Source organism: Hippocampus comes, unplaced genomic scaffold (genome assembly GCF_001891065.2).
Source record: "Hippocampus comes isolate QL1 unplaced genomic scaffold, H_comes_QL1_v1.1 scaffold22, whole genome shotgun sequence".
NCBI classification, from domain to species: Eukaryota; Metazoa; Chordata; class Actinopteri; order Syngnathiformes; family Syngnathidae; genus Hippocampus; species Hippocampus comes.
The window spans coordinates 6,246,518-6,265,806 of record NW_017806175.1 but is presented as its reverse complement, the minus strand read 5'-3'; the positions used below and the strand labels follow the sequence as shown (position 1 = coordinate 6,265,806).

General features: G+C 42.8%; 3 protein-coding genes across 5 annotated transcripts; all 3 read left to right on the top strand.

Annotated features, from left to right (window-relative positions):
• The first annotated feature begins 1,414 nt into the window (after positions 1-1,414).
• On the top strand, positions 1,415-11,358 carry LOC109531942 (zinc finger protein 726-like). The gene is made up of 6 exons (XM_019896479.1): positions 1,415-1,811; positions 2,599-3,518; positions 4,940-5,177; positions 6,414-7,231; positions 8,869-9,106; positions 9,962-11,358. Exons 1-6 carry the CDS (start codon positions 1,619-1,621, stop codon positions 10,780-10,782), a joined length of 3,228 nt encoding a protein of 1,075 aa, XP_019752038.1. The 5' UTR covers positions 1,415-1,618; the 3' UTR covers positions 10,783-11,358.
• A 412-nt stretch (positions 11,359-11,770) lies between these two features.
• LOC109532308 (gastrula zinc finger protein XlCGF57.1-like) lies at positions 11,771-14,516 on the top strand. Of its 2 annotated transcripts, none has more exons than XM_019897126.1 (2): positions 11,771-12,104; positions 12,776-14,516. In XM_019897126.1, exon 2 carries the CDS (start codon positions 12,778-12,780, stop codon positions 14,482-14,484), a length of 1,707 nt encoding a protein of 568 aa, XP_019752685.1. In that variant the 5' UTR covers positions 11,771-12,104; positions 12,776-12,777; the 3' UTR covers positions 14,485-14,516. The 2 variants fall into 2 exon arrangements, with proteins under 2 accessions (XP_019752685.1, XP_019752684.1); XM_019897125.1 differs by having other exon boundaries at positions 11,771-12,108.
• Positions 14,517-15,356: 840 nt separating this feature from the next.
• On the top strand, positions 15,357-19,250 carry LOC109532420 (oocyte zinc finger protein XlCOF6-like). 2 transcript variants are annotated; one of them, XM_019897314.1, is made up of 3 exons: positions 15,357-16,032; positions 16,425-18,697; positions 18,728-19,250. In XM_019897314.1, the coding sequence occupies exons 1-2, from the start codon at positions 15,846-15,848 to the stop codon at positions 18,656-18,658; spliced, it is 2,421 nt and encodes an 806-aa protein (XP_019752873.1). In that variant the 5' UTR covers positions 15,357-15,845; the 3' UTR covers positions 18,659-18,697; positions 18,728-19,250. The 2 variants fall into 2 exon arrangements, with proteins under 2 accessions (XP_019752873.1, XP_019752872.1); XM_019897313.1 differs by having other exon boundaries at positions 16,425-19,250.
• The last annotated feature ends 39 nt before the right edge of the window (positions 19,251-19,289 follow it).

Sequence of the window (19,289 nt, the reverse complement as noted above, 5' to 3'; positions counted from 1 at the left end):
CCCCCAATTTTTTTTTTTTTTTTTTTTCCAAAAACATCAGCCTTAAAGACTAGGAGGTTGTAAACCAGGGCGGTGGTGACGTTGGTTGATGTTGATTTTATTTTTCTCCGGAGAGCTAAAGTTGAGCACGCTGAAGGTCATCCCGCCTGCGTTTGCATCACCTCCTAGCTACCATGGAAAGTTATGCAAATGAAGTGTGAACGGTTACGGATGACACTGGAAAATAAACTGTCCAAAAATGTCAATAAAAATGGAAAATCTTTGTGTACCCGCCTGTCTTAATGTCATTGCATATTTGGAGGTCGGGGGCAGCAGTTAAAGCTTTTAGTGGGCAACTTCAGAAATATTAAAGCCTTTAGTTTGAAATCTTAACTACCTTACGATACATGTTCAGGCAAATCAAATTTTTTTTTTCAATGTTCTTTTAAATTTTCTTTTTTAGGGCATCGGCGGAGGTGCAATAGCTTCAGAAAACAAAAACAAATTTGAACCTGCTGAAAGAAATCAAAAATCGAACAATACATATTTTTTTATTTTATTTCGCTCACTTATAAATGAGGACCTTCAACTGGATTTAAAAGCATATGGAAAATTTGCTGCATAGCTGTCATTTCTCTTCAAGTCAAACGTGTCAAATGTTTTCGTCCTTCAAGGCGTCCCGTCGACATAAAAATGGAAAATCTTTGTGTACCCGCCTGTCTTAATGTCATTGCATATTTGGAGGTCGGGGGCAGCAGTTAAAGCTTTTAGTGGGCAACTTCAGAAATATTAAAGCCTTTAGTTTGAAATCTTAACTACCTTACGATACATGTTCAGGCAAATCAAATTTTTTTTTTCAATGTTCTTTTAAATTTTCTTTTTTAGGGCATCGGCGGAGGTGCAATAGCTTCAGAAAACAAAAACAAATTTGAACCTGCTGAAAGAAATCAAAAATCGAACAATACATATTTTTTTATTTTATTTCGCTCACTTATAAATGAGGACCTTCAACTGGATTTAAAAGCATATGGAAAATTTGCTGCATAGCTGTCATTTCTCTTCAAGTCAAACGTGTCAAATGTTTTCGTCCTTCAAGGCGTCCCGTCGAAATAAAAATGGAAAATCTTTGTGTACCCGCCTGTCTTAATGTCATTGCATATTTGGAGGTCGGGGGCAGCAGTTAAAGCTTTTAGTGGGCAACTTCAGAAATATTAAAGCCTTTAGTTTGAAATCTTAACTACCTTACGATACATGTTCAGGCAAATCAAATTTTTTTTTTCAATGTTCTTTTAAATTTTCTTTTTTAGGGCATCGGCGGAGGTGCAATAGCTTCAGAAAACAAAAACAAATTTGAACCTGCTGAAAGAAATCAAAAATCGAACAATACATATTTTTTTATTTTATTTCGCTCACTTATAAATGAGGACCTTCAACTGGATTTAAAAGCATATGGAAAATTTGCTGCATAGCTGTCATTTCTCTTCAAGTCAAACGTGTCAAATGTTTTCGTCCTTCAAGGCGTCCCGTCGACGTCTCAAAATTGGAGCAAGTTTTACGCATGCGCAGTAACCCGCAACGCTGAACTTGCCAACAAAGCTAACCAGAGCAGAAAGCTAACGCGACTGCGTTTAAAAAAAAAATGTGTAAAGTCCGAATTTTGAGAACGTTGATGAAGCAGCGACTAAACGTGGCTGTCGATGAGATATTTGAACTGTTTGAGAGAACCATAGCGGAGTACGAGGAGGAGCTTTGTCGGACCAAAGAGGAAAAAGAGCGACAAGGCGAACTACTGCACGCTGTTCTTAAACCTCAAGTTCTACTACACAGAGCAGGTTGGTTAACTATAGTTCTCTGCTCACATGTTCAGTGACTCTGTATATATTTTATACGGCACAGTCAAAAACGCTTAATGTACGTGTACAAAAGCTTAACGTGGCCTTAACCTTCGAAAAATACGACCAATCACCGAAATTCACATGCCCAACATCATCTACGTCCACTTCATCCTCTGAAAAGATCGAATCGAGCCTAATAATGCTTGATGAACAAAACGGTGCAAATGTTTTCTTTTGATGAAACACAAAAGATATTCAGTTTGCCTTGATGAAGAACCACAGAAATTAGAATACCTTTGCTAGGCTGAAATCACAGTTTGGATCATTTTTAGTTCATGGCTCTAAATGATTCATTAATTATCAAAATAGTTGTCTGTTGATTTGACCATCAATTAATTGTTGACCAATAGATGTAATTGCGACACCGCTGGTTTGTATTGGTATTAGTATTAGTTTTAGTTTTTTGTTTTTTTTAAATGGAGTTTTTCCTTCATCAGTATGACTGTACAGCAAGACCAAAGTAAATATCTGCATTTAAAATGAGTCCTGGCAAAGACGAAATCGGAGAATATTTTCGCTTCAATTATAGTTACTTTTAGATTGTTTTTATAAATCTAAGATGCAATTTCAGTTATCGTTTTTTTTTAATCCCATCAACGAAAGTGTTTTTTCACTTTTAGTTGTACTTATTTTGTCAGTTTTTGTGAGCTATTACTATCTTGATCCCTAATGAATATTAATATTTTGGCCCAGCAATAACCTGAAATTTGTTCCAAAATTCTAGTCATCCCAACATCCCATCTGCATTTGCTTCCCTCGTCTGGCGAAGACATTCAGCAGATGTCGGCGGATAGTCAAGAAGAAAAGCAGCAGGAGGAGGAGACGGCAGAGCCCCCCCACATTAAGAAAGAGGAGGATGGAGAGTCGCTTCAATGCCCGAAAGACGATGCTGATATCAACACGTTCGTATGGACTGGTGTCCACGTGAAGTGCGAAGTTGATGAAGGTCAATCGTCACAGCTTCGTCACACTCCGCATGAGAATTTAAGTCAACGCGCGATAACAGAAAGTGATGGAGTACTCTGTGAAGCGTCACAGACAGGCTACATTGCTCCACTCTCAGATATGGATGACGTGTCAAACTCCTCTGACACTGATCACAGCGACACCGAACCTTTGGAGACTCAAAACAAATCGAAAGGCCGTTTGACGCATCACGCTGTCCGCAATAAATTCAACTGCTCTCAATGTGAGAAAACGTTTGCCAACAAAAGAGCGTTGAAAAGTCACGCGGTATCGCACATGGGAGTGAAACCTTTCGCTTGCTCCCTTTGCGAGAAAAGATTCTCCTTCAAACGGAATGTCAAAAGACACATGAGAAGGCATACGGGGGAGAAACCCTTTACATGCTCTGTTTGCGCGCGAAGGTTTCACGACAAAGATGACATGAAGACACACATGACGATACACACTGGTGTGAAACCTTTCCCGTGCGCGGTTTGCGGCAAAACGTTTTCTCGTCAGTCGTATTTGCGGACGCACATAAGAACGCACACCGGGGAGAAGCCCTTTACGTGCGCAGTTTGTGCGAAGCGCTTCGCTCGTACGACGTCGCTCAGAAGACATGCGAGGAAACACTCGGCGGAGAAACCTCTCGGTTGCTCAGGTGAACGCATGACCCAACAGAAGCTGACGGGGAATACTTGAACTACTCCGAATGTGTCAAAATGTTTTGAAAACACCTGTGAGGACGGGCACTGAGAAACAATGGGGGAAATGGTAGGGCTGAAGCATTTGAAAATGAAAACCCAATAATTGTGGGTTTTTTGTTGTTGTTGTTGTTGTTTTCAAAATTGTATTCCACTACACTGTGATTGTTGCTTTGAATTCAACAAATTGTTTCGCCCTACTATTTAAGTTGGTTAATAGTGTATGGGTTGGTTCTCTGTGGGCGGCCCAAGTACTATTATTACTCTAATTGGCTTTTTTTTTAACTTAAAAATTGGATGAGTGTTGGTTTTGTATTTGTTGCCTCATCTTTCCACACAGTAAATCATACATAGCAATAGCAGTAAACAGTAAAGTGTGTGTAATGACTTATTATTCAAGACATCCTTAGTTTTATATAAAATATCTAAATTTTTTTTTTTTTTTTACATCTTGGATTTCATGTTTTTTTTTATTAAGATTTCCAACATAGTCTATCATCAATTGCTACCCCAAGCAATTTATTTGAGTGATAATTTCTTGAAATCAAAACATTTTTTCATTATATTTTATTCGTTTTCCACAGCACCCGTTCAGAAGCTGTTGTAGGGTTATTGTTTTTTTTTTCCCTGAACTGCAAGGTGTTGTTTCATCAACAAGTTAGACATATTTTAAGACTATGGAAACATTGCTGATGCCATTCATCTATAATATAAATTAGGGCCCAGCACAGATCCCTGGGGAACCCCGTAAGTGATGTTTAATTGATTTGAGTTTTCGTTATGAAATTGTACGTATTAAAAAACTGTTATCCAAGTAACTTGTCATCCACTTGTATGCCACATTCTATAATTTGTTGTAAAATATTGTAACATATAAAATTTGTGATGATGCAGTGAATTCCACACGTTACAAAATAGGAAAGCACCCAACTGGCAAATGTGATGTGTGTGGCCAGCAAGAGACTGTTTGGCGGGTGCTCGTGGAATGCTGATCTTATGGTACGGAAAGAAGGAAATTGATAACTTTGATAACGTAACAATTGTGAAGCATAATAAACTTGCATTCAGTACTGAGAATCGACATGGAACTGCATCAACAACCAAAATTCAGAATCGGTGATTTAATGGGAACCAGATAAATAAGGATTTGCCGCTCCACACTCCGGTCCAGTAAGTGGCGCTATAATGCACCAAACGCTGGTTTGCCAACCACTAAATCAACTACGGCAGAAGAAGAACAGGATTTGAGCCAAACATTTCACGGGATCTCGAGGACCCTAATTGAGAAACGGCTTTGCTTTTATTGAGGTTTTCCTATTCTAACGGCACGTCTTTTGTCTGATAGGAAAAAAAAAACATTTCAATTGCCCCTTCCCTTCGTCAACTTAGCATACGCATTGCGAGAGGCGCTGAAATTCACGACACGGTCCATCAAGGGAGCTCGCGGGTGTTGTGTTCAAAATGTGCAAAGTGAGACTTCTGAGAACGTTGGTGAAGCAGCGACTAAACGTGGCCGTCGAAGAGATATTCGAACTGTTTGAGAGAACCATAGCGGAGTACGAGGAGGAACTTTGTCGGACTAGAGAAGAGAACGAGCGACAACGCGAACTACTTCACGCTGTTCTCGACCCTTGCATTGAACTACACAAACCAGGTTGGTTGTGAGTCGTTTGAACGAGTTGGAAAGAGGATACTGTGAATTGTTACTATGATATTAAGATTGGTTTTAGCTTCACCGATTTATTTAATTTAAAAAAGGTGGGAGCGGTATTTTATACTTTAAAGAACTTTAGTGGGGGAGCGGGCTTTTCAGAATTTCCCACAATGCTCAGCAGGTAGCGATTTTCATGGGCTAGCGGCTAACAGCGCCTTTGGTCATGCCTTGTCCTTTGCTCCTTATTGTTGGCTGTAATAGACGGAATAGGTTTCTTGGAACTTTGTCGGACTAGAGAAGAGAACGAGCGACAACGCGAACTACTTCACGCTGTTCTCGACCCTTGCGTTGAACTACACAAACCAGGTTGGTTGTGAGTCGTTTGAACGAGTTGGAAAGAGGATACTGTGAATTTTTACTATGATATTAAGATTGGTTTTAGCTTCACCGATTTATTTAATTTAAAAAAGGTGGGAGCGGTATTTTATACTTTAAAGAACTTTAGTGGGGGAGCGGGCTTTTCAGAATTTCCCACAATGCTCAGCAGGTAGCGATTTTCATGGGCTTGCGGCTAACAGCGCCTTTGGTCAATGCCTTGTCCTTTGCACTCGTGTTATTGCTGGCTGTAATAGACGGAATAGGTTTCTCTTCTCCCGAAAATCATTCCAAACCAGGCATGTGACGCCCACCCAGACGAAAAGCGAACGACGACGAGACTTTGGCTGCCCACCCATCGTTTTCATTGGAAACGAAGCTATTCGCATTCTCGCGAGCGTCGCATAAACGCAGACGAGCTCTTGTTTCCCGGGTTAATAGTTATCATGCAAAAAAATGAATCGACAACATCTGGACTGCTCCTTGTGTTGTTTGAAGGTTAATAATTTCGGAACAAATTTTGGTTCGCATGTTTGCCTTTTACTGTGTCAATTTAGCGTAGCTTCTTCATCGCTAAAGATTGTCAAAGTCCACTAAATATTGACACTTCACGGTGTATGTGTTCACAATGAAAAAAAATGAAGCATGGCCCAAACGAATGGGATCGTGGGATATGTTGGCATATTAAATGTTGAGCGTAAAGGACTAGCCCCTCTATGCAAACGTCTTTTAAGCTTGACTAAACTATTTCAACAACGTATACTAAACATGCAAAAAAAAAAAAAAAAAACGTGAAAAATAACAATATTATCCAACTGAAACAAACGGACATGATCCTGTGCCTCTCTTTGTCTTGGACAGATAAACAGAAGATGTTGAAGGAAGCGGTTCCATCTGAGGAGCCAGCAGAGCCGCCCCGCATGAAAGAGGATGGGGAGCAGCCCCAAGGTCTGGAGGAGGAGGCTGACATCCACAAAGCCATATTAACTGCCGTTGATATTCAGAGAGAAGAGGATGAAGCCCGGCCCTCCCAGCTTCATCACAGTCAAAGTGAGGAGACGTCAAGTGCATGCACAACAACAGAAGCCAATGGAGAACTCTGTGAAGACCTCCTCTCGGAACCAGACTCCCTCTTTGCTCCAATATCAGATACGGACGACATTTTGTCAAACTTGTCTGACACTGATGATAGTTGCCGGTCCCCAAAACGTTTGAAGACGAAAAAGAAGTCTAAAATCGATACGACACGTGGCGATGATTACAAGCCATTCAAAAATAGAACGAAGGGAAAATTTCAGTGCTCTGAATGTGGGAAATTTTGGAACAATCTGTCCCATTTGAAAACACACATGTTGACGCACACTGGAGAGAAACCTTTCGCTTGCTTGGTTTGCGGTAAACGATTCTCCATCAAGCAGAATATGAAGAGACACGTGGCGATTCATACGGGGGAAAAGCCTCATTCCTGTTCGATTTGCGCTAAAGGATTCTACCAGAGGTTTTACCTGGACCGACACATGCTCAGGCACTCCGACGAGAGAAACAGACCTTATAAATGTTCTGTGTGCGCAGAACGGTTCGTCCACAGCCGCGCGCTGAACGCGCACATGAAAATGCACACTGCGAAGAAGCCTTCGACCTCTATCAGCACAGATGAGATTGGTTGGTCAAGTGGTTTATAAATCAAATCGAGCTGAGTTTCGCGCAGGTTATGAATGTAAACAAACAACCGTAGTTTTCCAACAAATGAAAAAAGCTGCATGTAACTGTTTTGTTTCTTCGTTTGGGATCGTAACATTTTCTGTAATTTGCTCAGGATTCTACGTTTATTTGGATTACTGTTCCCCCCTACTGTTATATATATTTTTATTTTTGCATTGAGTGGCGGGAACTTGACATCAGTTAGTTTGACGAAAAGAGACAAGGTGTATATGGCACCAGCTTTGATTTCTTTACACTAGTCCTGAATTACAGTCTGGAAGGCAAAACTGTATACGGTAAAGATTCATGCTTTATGTTATTGTGATGCATCTAAGTATTGTTGTACGCTGTGTACAAAAAACAAAAATGTTCATTAATGATGCACGGGTGGACAATAAAAGTTGTGGAACATTGGATGACTGGTCAAGTCTTTTTGAACGAAGAAGACAAACTTTAGGAGCAGCTCCATCTACGTTCAGACTGAAAGGTGGGACGGAGCTCTGTGGTGACCAGGGGTTAACATGCAATGCTTCAAAAATAAACGTAACTCCAATGTTGTGGGGGGGGGGGTGTTATTCAACATTTTTGCCCAAAACTCGAGTGTTCCTTGAGCGACCTCACGTAAACAGGCCGGGGTTGTTAGAATACGCCTCTTTGACACAAAAATGGATGTGGAAGCGTTCTTCCTTACTGTAGGGGGCGGTAATACACCGAAAAGCTGTTTAACCATCCGCCAAATAATCTTGAGAAGAAGAAAAAAAAAAGGGTGACGTTCACGTCGCTAGGCTAAAAGTCAAGCTGTTGATTTTAATGACTGAGCTTCTATTAGCACACGAGTCTGTCGTGTTTTAGACAAACGCTCTCGCCGTTTGTCTAAAAATCTCAAGTCGAGGTTTTCCCGCGATAGCTTAGCGTGTTAAGCTAAGCGGAGAGCGGGTGTGAGTGCGTGAACATGTTAAGAGATTTGAAAAAAAGCTGACCAAAGGTGGGAACCGAAACGTTCAAGAATCCAAGTAACTTGTCATCCACTTGTATGCCACATTCTATAATTTGTTGTAAAATATTGTAACATATAAAATTTGTGATGATGCAGTGAATTCCACACGTTACAAAATAGGAAAGCACCCAACTGGCAAATGTGATGTGTGTGGCCAGCAAGAGACTGTTTGGCGGGTGCTCGTGGAATGCTGATCTTATGGTACGGAAAGAAGGAAATTGATAACTTTGATAACGTAACAATTGTGAAGCATAATAAACTTGCATTCAGTACTGAGAATCGACATGGAACTGCATCAACAACCAAAATTCAGAATCGGTGATTTAATGGGAACCAGATAAATAAGGATTTGCCGCTCCACACTCCGGTCCAGTAAGTGGCGCTATAATGCACCAAACGCTGGTTTGCCAACCACTAAATCAACTACGGCAGAAGAAGAACAGGATTTGAGCCAAACATTTCACGGGATCTCGAGGACCCTAATTGAGAAACGGCTTTGCTTTTATTGAGGTTTTCCTATTCTAACGGCACGTCTTTTGTCTGATAGGAAACAAAAGCATTTCAATTGCCCTTTCCCTTCGTCAACTTAGCATACGCATCGCTTAGAGGCGCTGAAATTCACGACACGGTCCATCAAGGGAGCTCGCGGGTGTTGTGTTCAAAATGTGCAAAGTGAGACTTCTGAGAACGTTGGTGAAGCAGCGACTAAACGTGGCCGTCGAAGAGATATTCGAACTGTTTGAGAGAACCATAGCGGAGTACGAGGAGGAACTTTGTCGGACTAGAGAAGAGAACGAGCGACAACGCGAACTACTTCACGCTGTTCTCGACCCTTGCGTTGAACTACACAAACCAGGTTGGTTGTGAGTCGTTTGAACGAGTTGGAAAGAGGATACTGTGAATTTTTACTATGATATTAAGATTGGTTTTAGCTTCACCGATTTATTTAATTAAAAAAAGGTGGGAGCGGTATTTTATACTTTAAAGAACTTTTGTGGGGGAGCGGGCTTTTCAGAATTTCCCACAATGCTCAGCAGGTAGCGATTTTCATGGGCTAGCGGCTAACAGCGCCTTTGGTCATGCCTTGTCCTTTGCTCCTTATTGTTGGCTGTAATAGACGGAATAGGTTTCTTTTCTCCCGAAAATCATTCCAAACCAGGCATGTGACGCCCACCCAGACGAAAAGCGAACGACTACGAGACTTTGGCTGCCCACCCATCGTTTTCATTGGAAACGAAGCTATTCGCATTCTCGCGAGCGTCGCATAAACGCAGACGAGCTCTTGTTTCCCGGGTTAATAGTTATCATACAAAAAATTGAATCGACAACATCTGGACTGCTCCTTGTGTTGTTTGAAGGTTCATAATTTCGGAACAAATTTTGGTTCGCATCAATTTAACGTAGCTTCTCCATTGCTACAGATTGTCAAAGTCCACTAAATATTGACACTTCACGGTGTATGTGTTCACAATGAAAAAAATGAAGCATGGCCCAAACGGATGGGATCGTGGGATATGTTGGCATATTAAATGTTGAGCGTAAAGGACTAGCCCCTCTATGCAAACGTCTTTTAAGCTTGACTAAACTATCAAACCATTTTAAAAACGTATACTAAAAATGCAAAAAAAAAAAAAAAAAAACGTGAAAAATAACAATATTATCCAACTGAAACAAACGGACATGATCCTGTGCCTCTCTTTGTCTTGGACAGATAAACAGAAGATGTTGAAGGAAGCGGTTCCATCTGAGGAGCCAGCAGAGCCGCCCCGCATGAAAGAGGATGGGGAGCAGCCCCAAGGTCTGGAGGAGGAGGCTGACATCCACAAAGCCATATTAACTGCCGTTGATATTCAGAGAGAAGAGGATGAAGCCCGGCCCTCCCAGCTTCATCACAGTCAAAGTGAGGAGACGTCAAGTGCATGCACAACAACAGAAGCCAATGGAGAACTCTGTGAAGACCTCCTCTCGGAACCAGACTCCCTCTTTGCTCCAATATCAGATACGGACGACATTTTGTCAAACTTGTCTGACACTGATGATAGTTGCCGGTCCCCAAAACGTTTGAAGACGAAAAAGAAGTCTAAAATCGATACGACACGTGGCGATGATTACAAGCCATTCAAAAACAGAACGAAGGGAAAATTTCAGTGCTCTGAATGTGGGAAATTTTGGAACAATCTGTCCCATTTGAAAACACACATGTTGACGCACACTGGAGAGAAACCTTTCGCTTGCTTGGTTTGCGGTAAACGATTCTCCATCAAGCAGAATATGAAGAGACACGTGGCGATTCATACGGGGGAAAAGCCTCATTCCTGTTCGATTTGCGCTAAAGGATTCTACCAGAGGTTTTACCTGGACCGACACATGCTCAGGCACTCCGACGAGAGAAACAGACCTTATAAATGTTCTGTGTGCGCAGAACGGTTCGTCCACAGCCGCGCGCTGAACGCGCACATGAAAATGCACACTGCGAAGAAGCCTTCGACCTCTATCAGCACAGATGAGATTGGTTGGTCAAGTGGTTTATAAATCAAATCGAGCTGAGTTTCGCGCAGGTTATGAATGTAAACAAACAACCGTAGTTTTCCAACAAATGAAAAAAGCTGCATGTAACTGTTTTGTTTCTTCGTTTGGGATCGTAACATTTTCTGTAATTTGCTCAGGATTCTACGTTTATTTGGATTACTGTTCCCCCCTACTGTTATATATATTTTTATTTTTGCATTGAGTGGCGGGAACTTGACATCAGTTAGTTTGACGAAAAGAGACAAGGTGTATATGGCACCAGCTTTGATTTCTTTACACTAGTCCTGAATTACAGTCTGGAAGGCAAAACTGTATACGGTAAGGATTCATGCTTTATGTTATTGTGATGCATCTAAGTATTGTTGTACGCTGTGTACAAAAAACAAAAATGTTCATTAATGATGCACGGGTGGACAATAAAAGTTGTGGAACATTGGATGACTGGTCAAGTCTTTTTGAACGAAGAAGACAAACTTTAGGAGCAGCTCCATCTACGTTCAGACTGAAAGGTGGGACGGAGCTCTGTGGTGACCAGGGGTTAACATGCAATGCTTCAAAAATAAACGTAACTCCAATGTTGTGGGGGGGGGGGTGTTATTCAACATTTTTGCCCAAAACTCGAGTGTTCCTTGAGCGACCTCACGTAAACAGGCCGGGGTTGTTAGAATACGCCTCTTTGACACAAAAATGGATGTGGAAGCGTTCTTCCTTACTGTAGGGGGCGGTAATACACCGAAAAGCTGTTTAACCATCCGCCAAATAATCTTGAGAAGAAGAAAAAAAAAAGGGTGACGTTCACGTCGCTAGGCTAAAAGTCAAGCTGTTGATTTTAATGACTGAGCTTCTATTAGCACACGAGTCTGTCGTGTTTTAGACAAACGCTCTCGCCGTTTGTCTAAAAATCTCAAGTCGAGGTTTTCCCGCGATAGCTTAGCGTGTTAAGCTAAGCGGAGAGCGGGTGTGAGTGCGTGAACATGTTAAAAAAAAAAAAGGGTGACGTTCACGTCGCTAGGCTAAAAGTCAAGCTGTTGATTTTAATGACTGAGCTTCTATTAGCACACGAGTCTGTCGTGTTTTAGACAAACGCTCTCGCCGTTTGTCTAAAAATCTCAAGTCGAGGTTTTCCCGCGATAGCTTAGCGTGTTAAGCTAAGCGGAGAGCGGGTGTGAGTGCGTGAACATGTTAAGAGATTTGAAAAAAAGCTGACCAAAGGTGGGAACCGAAACGTTCAAGAGTTATTTGAACAGTTTGAGAGAAGGACAGCGCCGTGCGAAGGAGGAAACTTCTGCACGCTTTTCCCCAAGCCTCGTCTTCAACTACACAAAGTAGGTTCGTATAATTATTTAACACTCGTGGTGTGCATCCCGATCTTCATTGTTACTCGACGGATCAGTAGCTGTTGACAAATGTCAAAAGTGGACTATTAACTGTGTAAATATCGTGTTTAAATGAGCCGCCGTTTGGAGGGGGGGGACCAATCAGGTGGTCTCGCAAAGTGGGGCTGCGACCTACTGGGATCCGCTCACCTCCTGTCGTAGAAAAAAATTGGAATAGGCTCTTAAACTACTTAAGGTGGTTCATAGAAATACATGCATATGTATCAACAGCGAATGTAAAAATATTTCCTTGATGTAATGATATTTTCAGTCGATAGTCGGCCGTAACGAGAATTAATGGATTGACTTTTTGTTCCATGATGAAAAAATGAACACAATAGTTTTTATGATTCGTTAAATGGTCACTGGCATCCATGTTTGTTTACCGAACATCAGTGGATGAATGTGTTTCTTTTATTCAATATTAATTGTGTTATTCCATTAATCATTTCTGCCTCAGTGGACACGGTAATATACTTTTAGGGTCCTTTTAAGGTCAGCAGCTATGAGGGATTTCGCTGAGCCTGAGTGCCGTCAATGATGTCATTTAGAGTAGGGAAACCAGCTTCGTGTCAACACGATACACTGACACCCTGGTGTGCTTTCCTGGTGTCATTCAGACATGAAGCAAGAAAACGTTCCCTTTGAGCAGCAGTGCAAGTCCACCGTGAAGCAGGAGGTGCCAGGACAGCCACCCGACATTAAAGAGGAAGAGGAAGAGGCTGACGTCACTGCATTCACCTGGACCGGTGTCCACACGAAGAGTGAGGAGGACAAGGGTCATTCCTCGCAGCCTCATCCCAGTCAAAGCGAAGAGAGCAGAGGCAGCAGCTCAAGTCAAGCTGATGGAGAATTGCCGAAGACCAAGTCTAAAGGTGAACGCCCCGCTGACAAAAGCCACTTGAGCTGCTCTCAATGTGGCCGAACGTTTGCCTACAAAAGTGCTTTGAAAACGCACATGAGAACGCACAGTGGAGAGAAACCTTTTGCTTGCTCCATTTGCGGTAAAAGCTTCACCTTCAAGCAGAATCTGAGCCGACACGTGGCAATTCACACGGGAGAGAAACCGTTTTCTTGTTCCGCTTGCGAGAAGAGATTCTTAAGTAAGTTTGAACTGAGAAGACACATGAGCACACACAGCGCCAAGAATGCTTTTTCCTGTTCATTGTGCGCGCAAAGGTTTTTCCACATGTCAAAACTCAGAATACATCTGAAAACACACACCGGGAAGACAACTTTGGGTTCTAGCGGCTCCAGTCAACACATGACAACAGAAGCCGACGGAGATCTGTGTGAAGAGCCACGCTCAAAACCACACGACACAACGTCAAACTCTTCGGACTCCGATCACAGTGATGACAGCAAAGAATCTTCGGCGGCTACAAAAAAGCCGAAAGGGGATGTGACGCACGACGATGATGACAATCACTTTTACTGCCCCGTATGTGGGAAAAAATATGCCTATCAGAGTCATTTAAAAGCGCACATGATAAAGCACAGCGGGGAGAAACCTTTCGCTTGCTCAATTTGCGACAAAAGATTCACCGCTAAGCGCAGTATGACGAGACACACGGCGATGCACACGGCTGAAAAACACTACTCCTGTCCGGTCTGCGGCACGGCGTTCCCCAACGAGTGTGAAATGAAAAAACACAGGGGCACGCATGCCGTCGAGAAACATTTTCTGTGTTCCGTGTGCGCTAAAAGTTTCTCTCACAAGTCCTACCTCAGGCAACACATGAAAAGACACACCGGCGAGAAACCGTTCACGTGTTCAGTTTGCGGCCGAGGTTTCTCACACAGGTCGTATCTGAAAATTCACATGGTGACGCACACCCGGGAGAAGGCTTTTACTTGTTCAGTTTGTTCGAAAAGTTTCTCTCACAGGTCTTACCTTGGGGTTCACATGAGAATGCACACTGGGGAGAAACCATTCCCATGCCCGGTGTGCGCGAAAAGTTTCTCCCAGAGCTCGTGTCTCAGACAACACATGGTAACTCACACTGGGGAGAGACCTTTTCATTGCTCACTCTGTGCCAAAAGTTATTCTCACAGGTCACACCTCAAACAACACATGACAACGCACAGCGGGAAGAAACAGTTTACGTGCCCGGTATGTGATAAAAGTTTGTCGAGTCGTGCTTATCTGAGGAAACACTTGAAACAACACAATTCAAAGGAGCCTCCGGCCTCGAGCGGCTTGACGGCAGAAGCGGGAGGAGAGCAAGCAGATGAGAGCGTGGCTCCACTCTCCGATTTGGATGATGTGATGTCAGACGCTTCTGACGCTGATCACACGGACAAAGAAGAACCTCTAACGACGAGATAGAATGCCATACTTTAAGGGGAAGAAGAGCCTTTTGTTTTTTGTTTTTGAAATAATAATATGTTTCAAGCCGCTCCACTAATTCAATTAATTCATTAATATTGGCTTTGTGGAACATGATTTAAGCAACAAAACCCACCCGTTTTTGTTTTGTTTTTTTAATTCATTTCAGGGGTCGGTTGTTTTGCTGCTTGCTCTTGACTGAAAATGTCACATGACAAAATCAAACAAACAGGTGAGTTGTGAGGGTTTTGACCGTAAAAAAAAAAAAAAAAAAAAAATTAATTCAATTTAGTGATTGCACATGCATGAGTAGATGAAATGTACTTTCACTGTCTCAAATTTTTGGGGCAAAATGACACCATTTATGGAAACCCTGAAATGGTAAAAGAAAAATTTTAAAAAGTAACAATTGTAAACGTACATCCTGTTCTATATTTTTGATGGCAATATGTGTGGTCAATTAAATAGCGTTTTATGATCAAAACAAAATAGGAATTTAGAGTCAAGCGACTCTAGTTTTAAGAAATGTAATTACTGTATGTACTGTATGGAGTTTGCGTGTGTTGGGTGTGTGCCTTTAAGGGGTGTGGCCGAGTGACGGACATCAGGAGCTGAAGTCAGGTTGGCTGCGTAAGCCTCTGGGCACGAGTGGTGCCCTACAGCAGCTCCTTGTAAATGTTTTTTTGTTTTGTCTTTGCGTTTGACTTTTCGTCTCATTCAATAAACGGATGGAAGACTGTCATTGCTCCAGTTTTGTTTTTCATTTCACTTCAGCGATGACATATCTGAAGTTGTTGTTGCATCACACATCGGATAAATGACGAGAAGAGTTCCAAACCAAATGACTAGTTTTACCCTTACACGTAAGTCCATTAACGTTTTCACATTGTAGCAAAGGAGTCAATTCTTCAGCGTTGTCCCGTGGAAAGAGATAATTAAGCATTTGTAGAAATGTGAAGATGTAGTCACTTTTATGAGATGCTATATCTTGTAATCTATTCCAAAAAAAAAATTATGAAACTCAGAGGCTAAGAATAAAATCAGCCTGCGCTACAATCATCGTTCTGAAGGTGGCGGTAATGTATCCAAAAGCCGTTTGCCACTTCTAAATCAACTCACGAAGTACAGAAAGAAGAAAAGGGATTAAGTTAGCCAGATGTCGTTGTAAAATCCAACGCGAAAGCAATCTTTTGCCTTCATTTACTTAATGCTTCTATACCCATACAGGCAAACATATAAAATACCAACGCTTCTTGTTGAGTTTCGTCAAAGCGAACTTTGGAATTGTCCGAATTAGCGTAGCTTGCTAACAGAGAGACGCTGAGGTTAGCGAGACGTCGCTAACGTCATCGTGTCAAAAAATGTGCAAAGTGAAAATGCTGCGAACGTTGGTGAAGCAGCGACTGAACGTGGCCGTCGAGGAGATTATCGAACTGTTTGAGAGAACCATAGCGGAGTACGAGGAGCAACTTCGTCGAAGCAAAGACGGGAACGAGCTACGACGATGGGACGATGTTTCCAAGCCTCATGTTCTGTTGCTAAAAGCAGGTTTGTTTACTTCTTTGTCCTCAACGTTTTAACATCTGCAAGGAAATTTCCTCAAACGAACACTCGTAACAAGGTCTCTACAAGTGCCCCGTTATGTTCATCGTTGTTGTTTTAACAATAAGTCTTGTTTAAAGGTGAGACTGTTGATGATTAACCGCACAAATGCTTAGTTTAAAAAGGGCCGCCATATTGGATGCGACCAATCGCGTTTCAAGATCTCGCGAGGTCTCAACTCCTCGAACTACAGTACAGTATTTACATATTGTCATCATATACGCCAATTATTAGTGCAATGTTTATATGAATTGGATCAGTTGTTGCCCTATTTTTGTCCCTGGATTTCTTAAAATCAAGACATGCTCACTGCTGTGCTTTTTCTTTGTATAATGCAGATGTGCAGCAGGTGGAACGTCAAGAAGAGGTTCTTTCTCAAAAGCGGGAAGAGCCAGCAAAGCCCGCCCACATTAAAGAGGAAGAGGAGGATGTGTGGAGCAGTCAGGCCGCGGAGAAGCTCCCAGGGCCGAAGGAGGCTGAGGTTACAGAGTTCACATGGACCGGCATCCACGTTAAGAGTGAAAATGATGAAGGTCAGTCCTCGCAGCTTCCTCACATTCCAAGTGAGGAGGTGTCGAGTCAACACATGGCAATAAAGGGTGCTGGAGAACACAGGACTCCACTCTCGGATATGGACGACATGATGTCACACTCATCCGACACGGATCACAGCAATGACGACAAAGAACCTTTGAAGACGAAAAAGAAATCAAAGGGACCGCATCACAGCGACGGCAAACACTTTGACTGCTCCGAATGTGGGAAAACATTTACCAACAAAAGCGTTTTGAAAAACCACATGGTAACGCACACCGGGGAGAAACCTTTCATCTGCACAGTTTGTGATAAAAGATTCTCCTTGAAGCATCACATGAAGAGACACATGAGTGTGCACGAGGGGGAGAAAGCCTTTTTCCCCTGCTCCGTTTGCGATAAAAGATTCCGAGACGAGGCCGCCATGAAGGAGCACGTGAGAACTCACGCTACGGAGAAAGCTTTGACGTCCAGCAGCACAAGTCAAAACATAGCAGAAGTAGACGACGACGACGCGCCGCTCTCAGATATGGACTACGTGTTGTCGCAGTCTTCCGAGACCGATCACAGCGAAGACGCCAAAGAACCTCTGAAAATGAAAAAGAAGTCTGACGGCGATCTGACTTATCACGCTGAAACCAAACTGTACATTTGCTCCGGGTGTGGCAAAACGTTTACCAACAAAAGCGTTTTACGAAATCACATGGTGACGCACACTGGAGAGAAACCTTTCGCTTGCTCGGTTTGCGACAAAAGATTCTCCTTCAAGCAGAATATGAGGAGACACATGGCCATACACACGGGGGAGAAACCCCATTCCTGCGGCTTTTGCGACAAACGATTCTACGATAAGTTTGAAATGAAGAGACACATGCTGACGCACACATCCGAGAAGCCTTTCACGTGTTCCGTCTGCGCCAAAAGTTTCTCCCGCAGCTCGCATTTTCGAATGCACATGAAAAGACATGTGTCGGAGAAACCTTCCACCTCCAGCAGCTCAAGTCAACACGTGCCGACGGAAGCGGACGGAGAACCCGGCGAAGATCTCCGCTCGCAAGCGAACAACTTCGCCCCACTGTCGGATATGGAAGACATGATGTCACAATCGTCCGACGCCGACCACAGCGACGACCCCAAAGAACCATCGGAGACTCTAAAGAATTCCGAAGGTGACGTGGCGCATCCCGCCGACAGCAAACAATTTAACTGTTCTATATGTGATAAAACGGTCGCCAACAAAGGAAGTTTGAAAACTCACATGCTAACGCACACCGGAGAGAAACCTTTCGCCTGCCCCATATGCGCTAAGCGATTCTCCATCAAGCAGAACATGAAGAGACACATGGCCATTCACACTGGGGAGAAACCGTACTCTTGCTCCGTTTGCGCTAAAAGATTCTACGTGGAGTTTGAAATGAAACGACACAAGCGGATACACACGTCCGAGAAACCTTTCATGTGTTCTCTTTGCGGCAAAAGCTTCTCGTGTAGCAATTACCTCACGCTGCACCTGAGCACGCACACGTCGGAGAAGCCGTTCGCGTGTGCGGTGTGCGCTAAAAACTTCTCTCATAAATCCTATCTCAGACAACACATGAGAATACATGCGACGGAGAAGCCCTTCACGTGTTCCGTTTGCTCGAAAGGATTCTCCAGTCGCTCGTATCTCAGAATACACATGAGCCTGCACACGGGAGAGAAAATTTTCAGGTGCTCGTTCTGCGACAAAAGTTATTCCCGTCGATCGCAGTTCAGAAAGCACATGAGGACGCACGCCGGGGAGAAGTCGTTCACCTGTTCGGTTTGTGCAAACAGATTCATAGATTTAGAGTGCCTCATCGTGCACATGAGAAAGCATGCGGAGGAGAATCCTTTGGCTTCCAGCAGCTCGAGTCAACTCATGACGGCAGAAGCCGATGGCGAACCGGCAGACAATTTTGCGCCACTCTCAGATTTGGACGACGACATGTCACAATCGTCCGACACGGAGCACAGTGACCAAGCCGAAGAACCTTTGGAGACAATTAAGGACTCTTGAGAGCGATAACACACATCGCCTTGGCAACAGTGGCGATATGTCCGAAGCGTACGCACATCCGCAGACTAAATGACTAATTGTATGAAGTAGGGCTGAACGCTTTCAAAAAATAATCCAGTTGTGATTTGTTTTTCCCCTCCTCAAAATTGCGATTTAATTTACGATTATTTATTGCCCGGGCAACATTGAATTTTTGAACATTCACAAGCAATAAATTAATCTTCATCCATCCATAGCGATAGACTTATTATACATCAATGTTTTGGTCTCATAAGTGAGCCTTACGCTCAAATAACGGCAAATGAACAATGAATTACTGTAATATGAAAAACAGTTTAGCTATCAACTATTAAAGCTGTTAAATTACGGTTGTCTTTTCAGCACTCACCACGGCAACATCACAAAGTTGTACTAAGCTACTGTGCTGAGAAACCGCACTGACACGACCTTGACTGAAGTCCGCTAAGTGTATCGCTACCCCCACCAGGTATTCCGTTTGAATTGAAAATGCGCCGTATTTCTCATTGAATGGAAATTGTTTATGTATTGATTGTTGGCTTAAGATCAAATAAAAAGTACTTGCTTAAAAAAACTTTTAACCTTCCTCTTTTTCATTTCCTGTTGGGATTGT

Excerpts from the sequence above, each read along its gene's own strand:
- LOC109532420 (XM_019897314.1), top strand. The coding sequence starts at position 15,846 with ATGTGCAAAGTGAAAATGCTGCGAACGTTGGTGAAGCAGCGACTGAAC. Across the intron at positions 16,033-16,424 it reads TGTTCTGTTGCTAAAAGCAG|ATGTGCAGCAGGTGGAACGT; the intron begins GTTTGTTTACTT and ends TGTATAATGCAG.
- LOC109531942 (XM_019896479.1), top strand. The coding sequence starts at position 1,619 with ATGTGTAAAGTCCGAATTTTGAGAACGTTGATGAAGCAGCGACTAAAC. Across the intron at positions 3,519-4,939 it reads AGAAGCTGACGGGGAATACT|TCACGACACGGTCCATCAAG; the intron begins TGAACTACTCCG and ends AGGCGCTGAAAT. Across the intron at positions 7,232-8,868 it reads TTGGTTGGTCAAGTGGTTTA|TCACGACACGGTCCATCAAG; the intron begins TAAATCAAATCG and ends AGGCGCTGAAAT.
- LOC109532308 (XM_019897126.1), top strand. The coding sequence starts at position 12,778 with ATGAAGCAAGAAAACGTTCCCTTTGAGCAGCAGTGCAAGTCCACCGTG.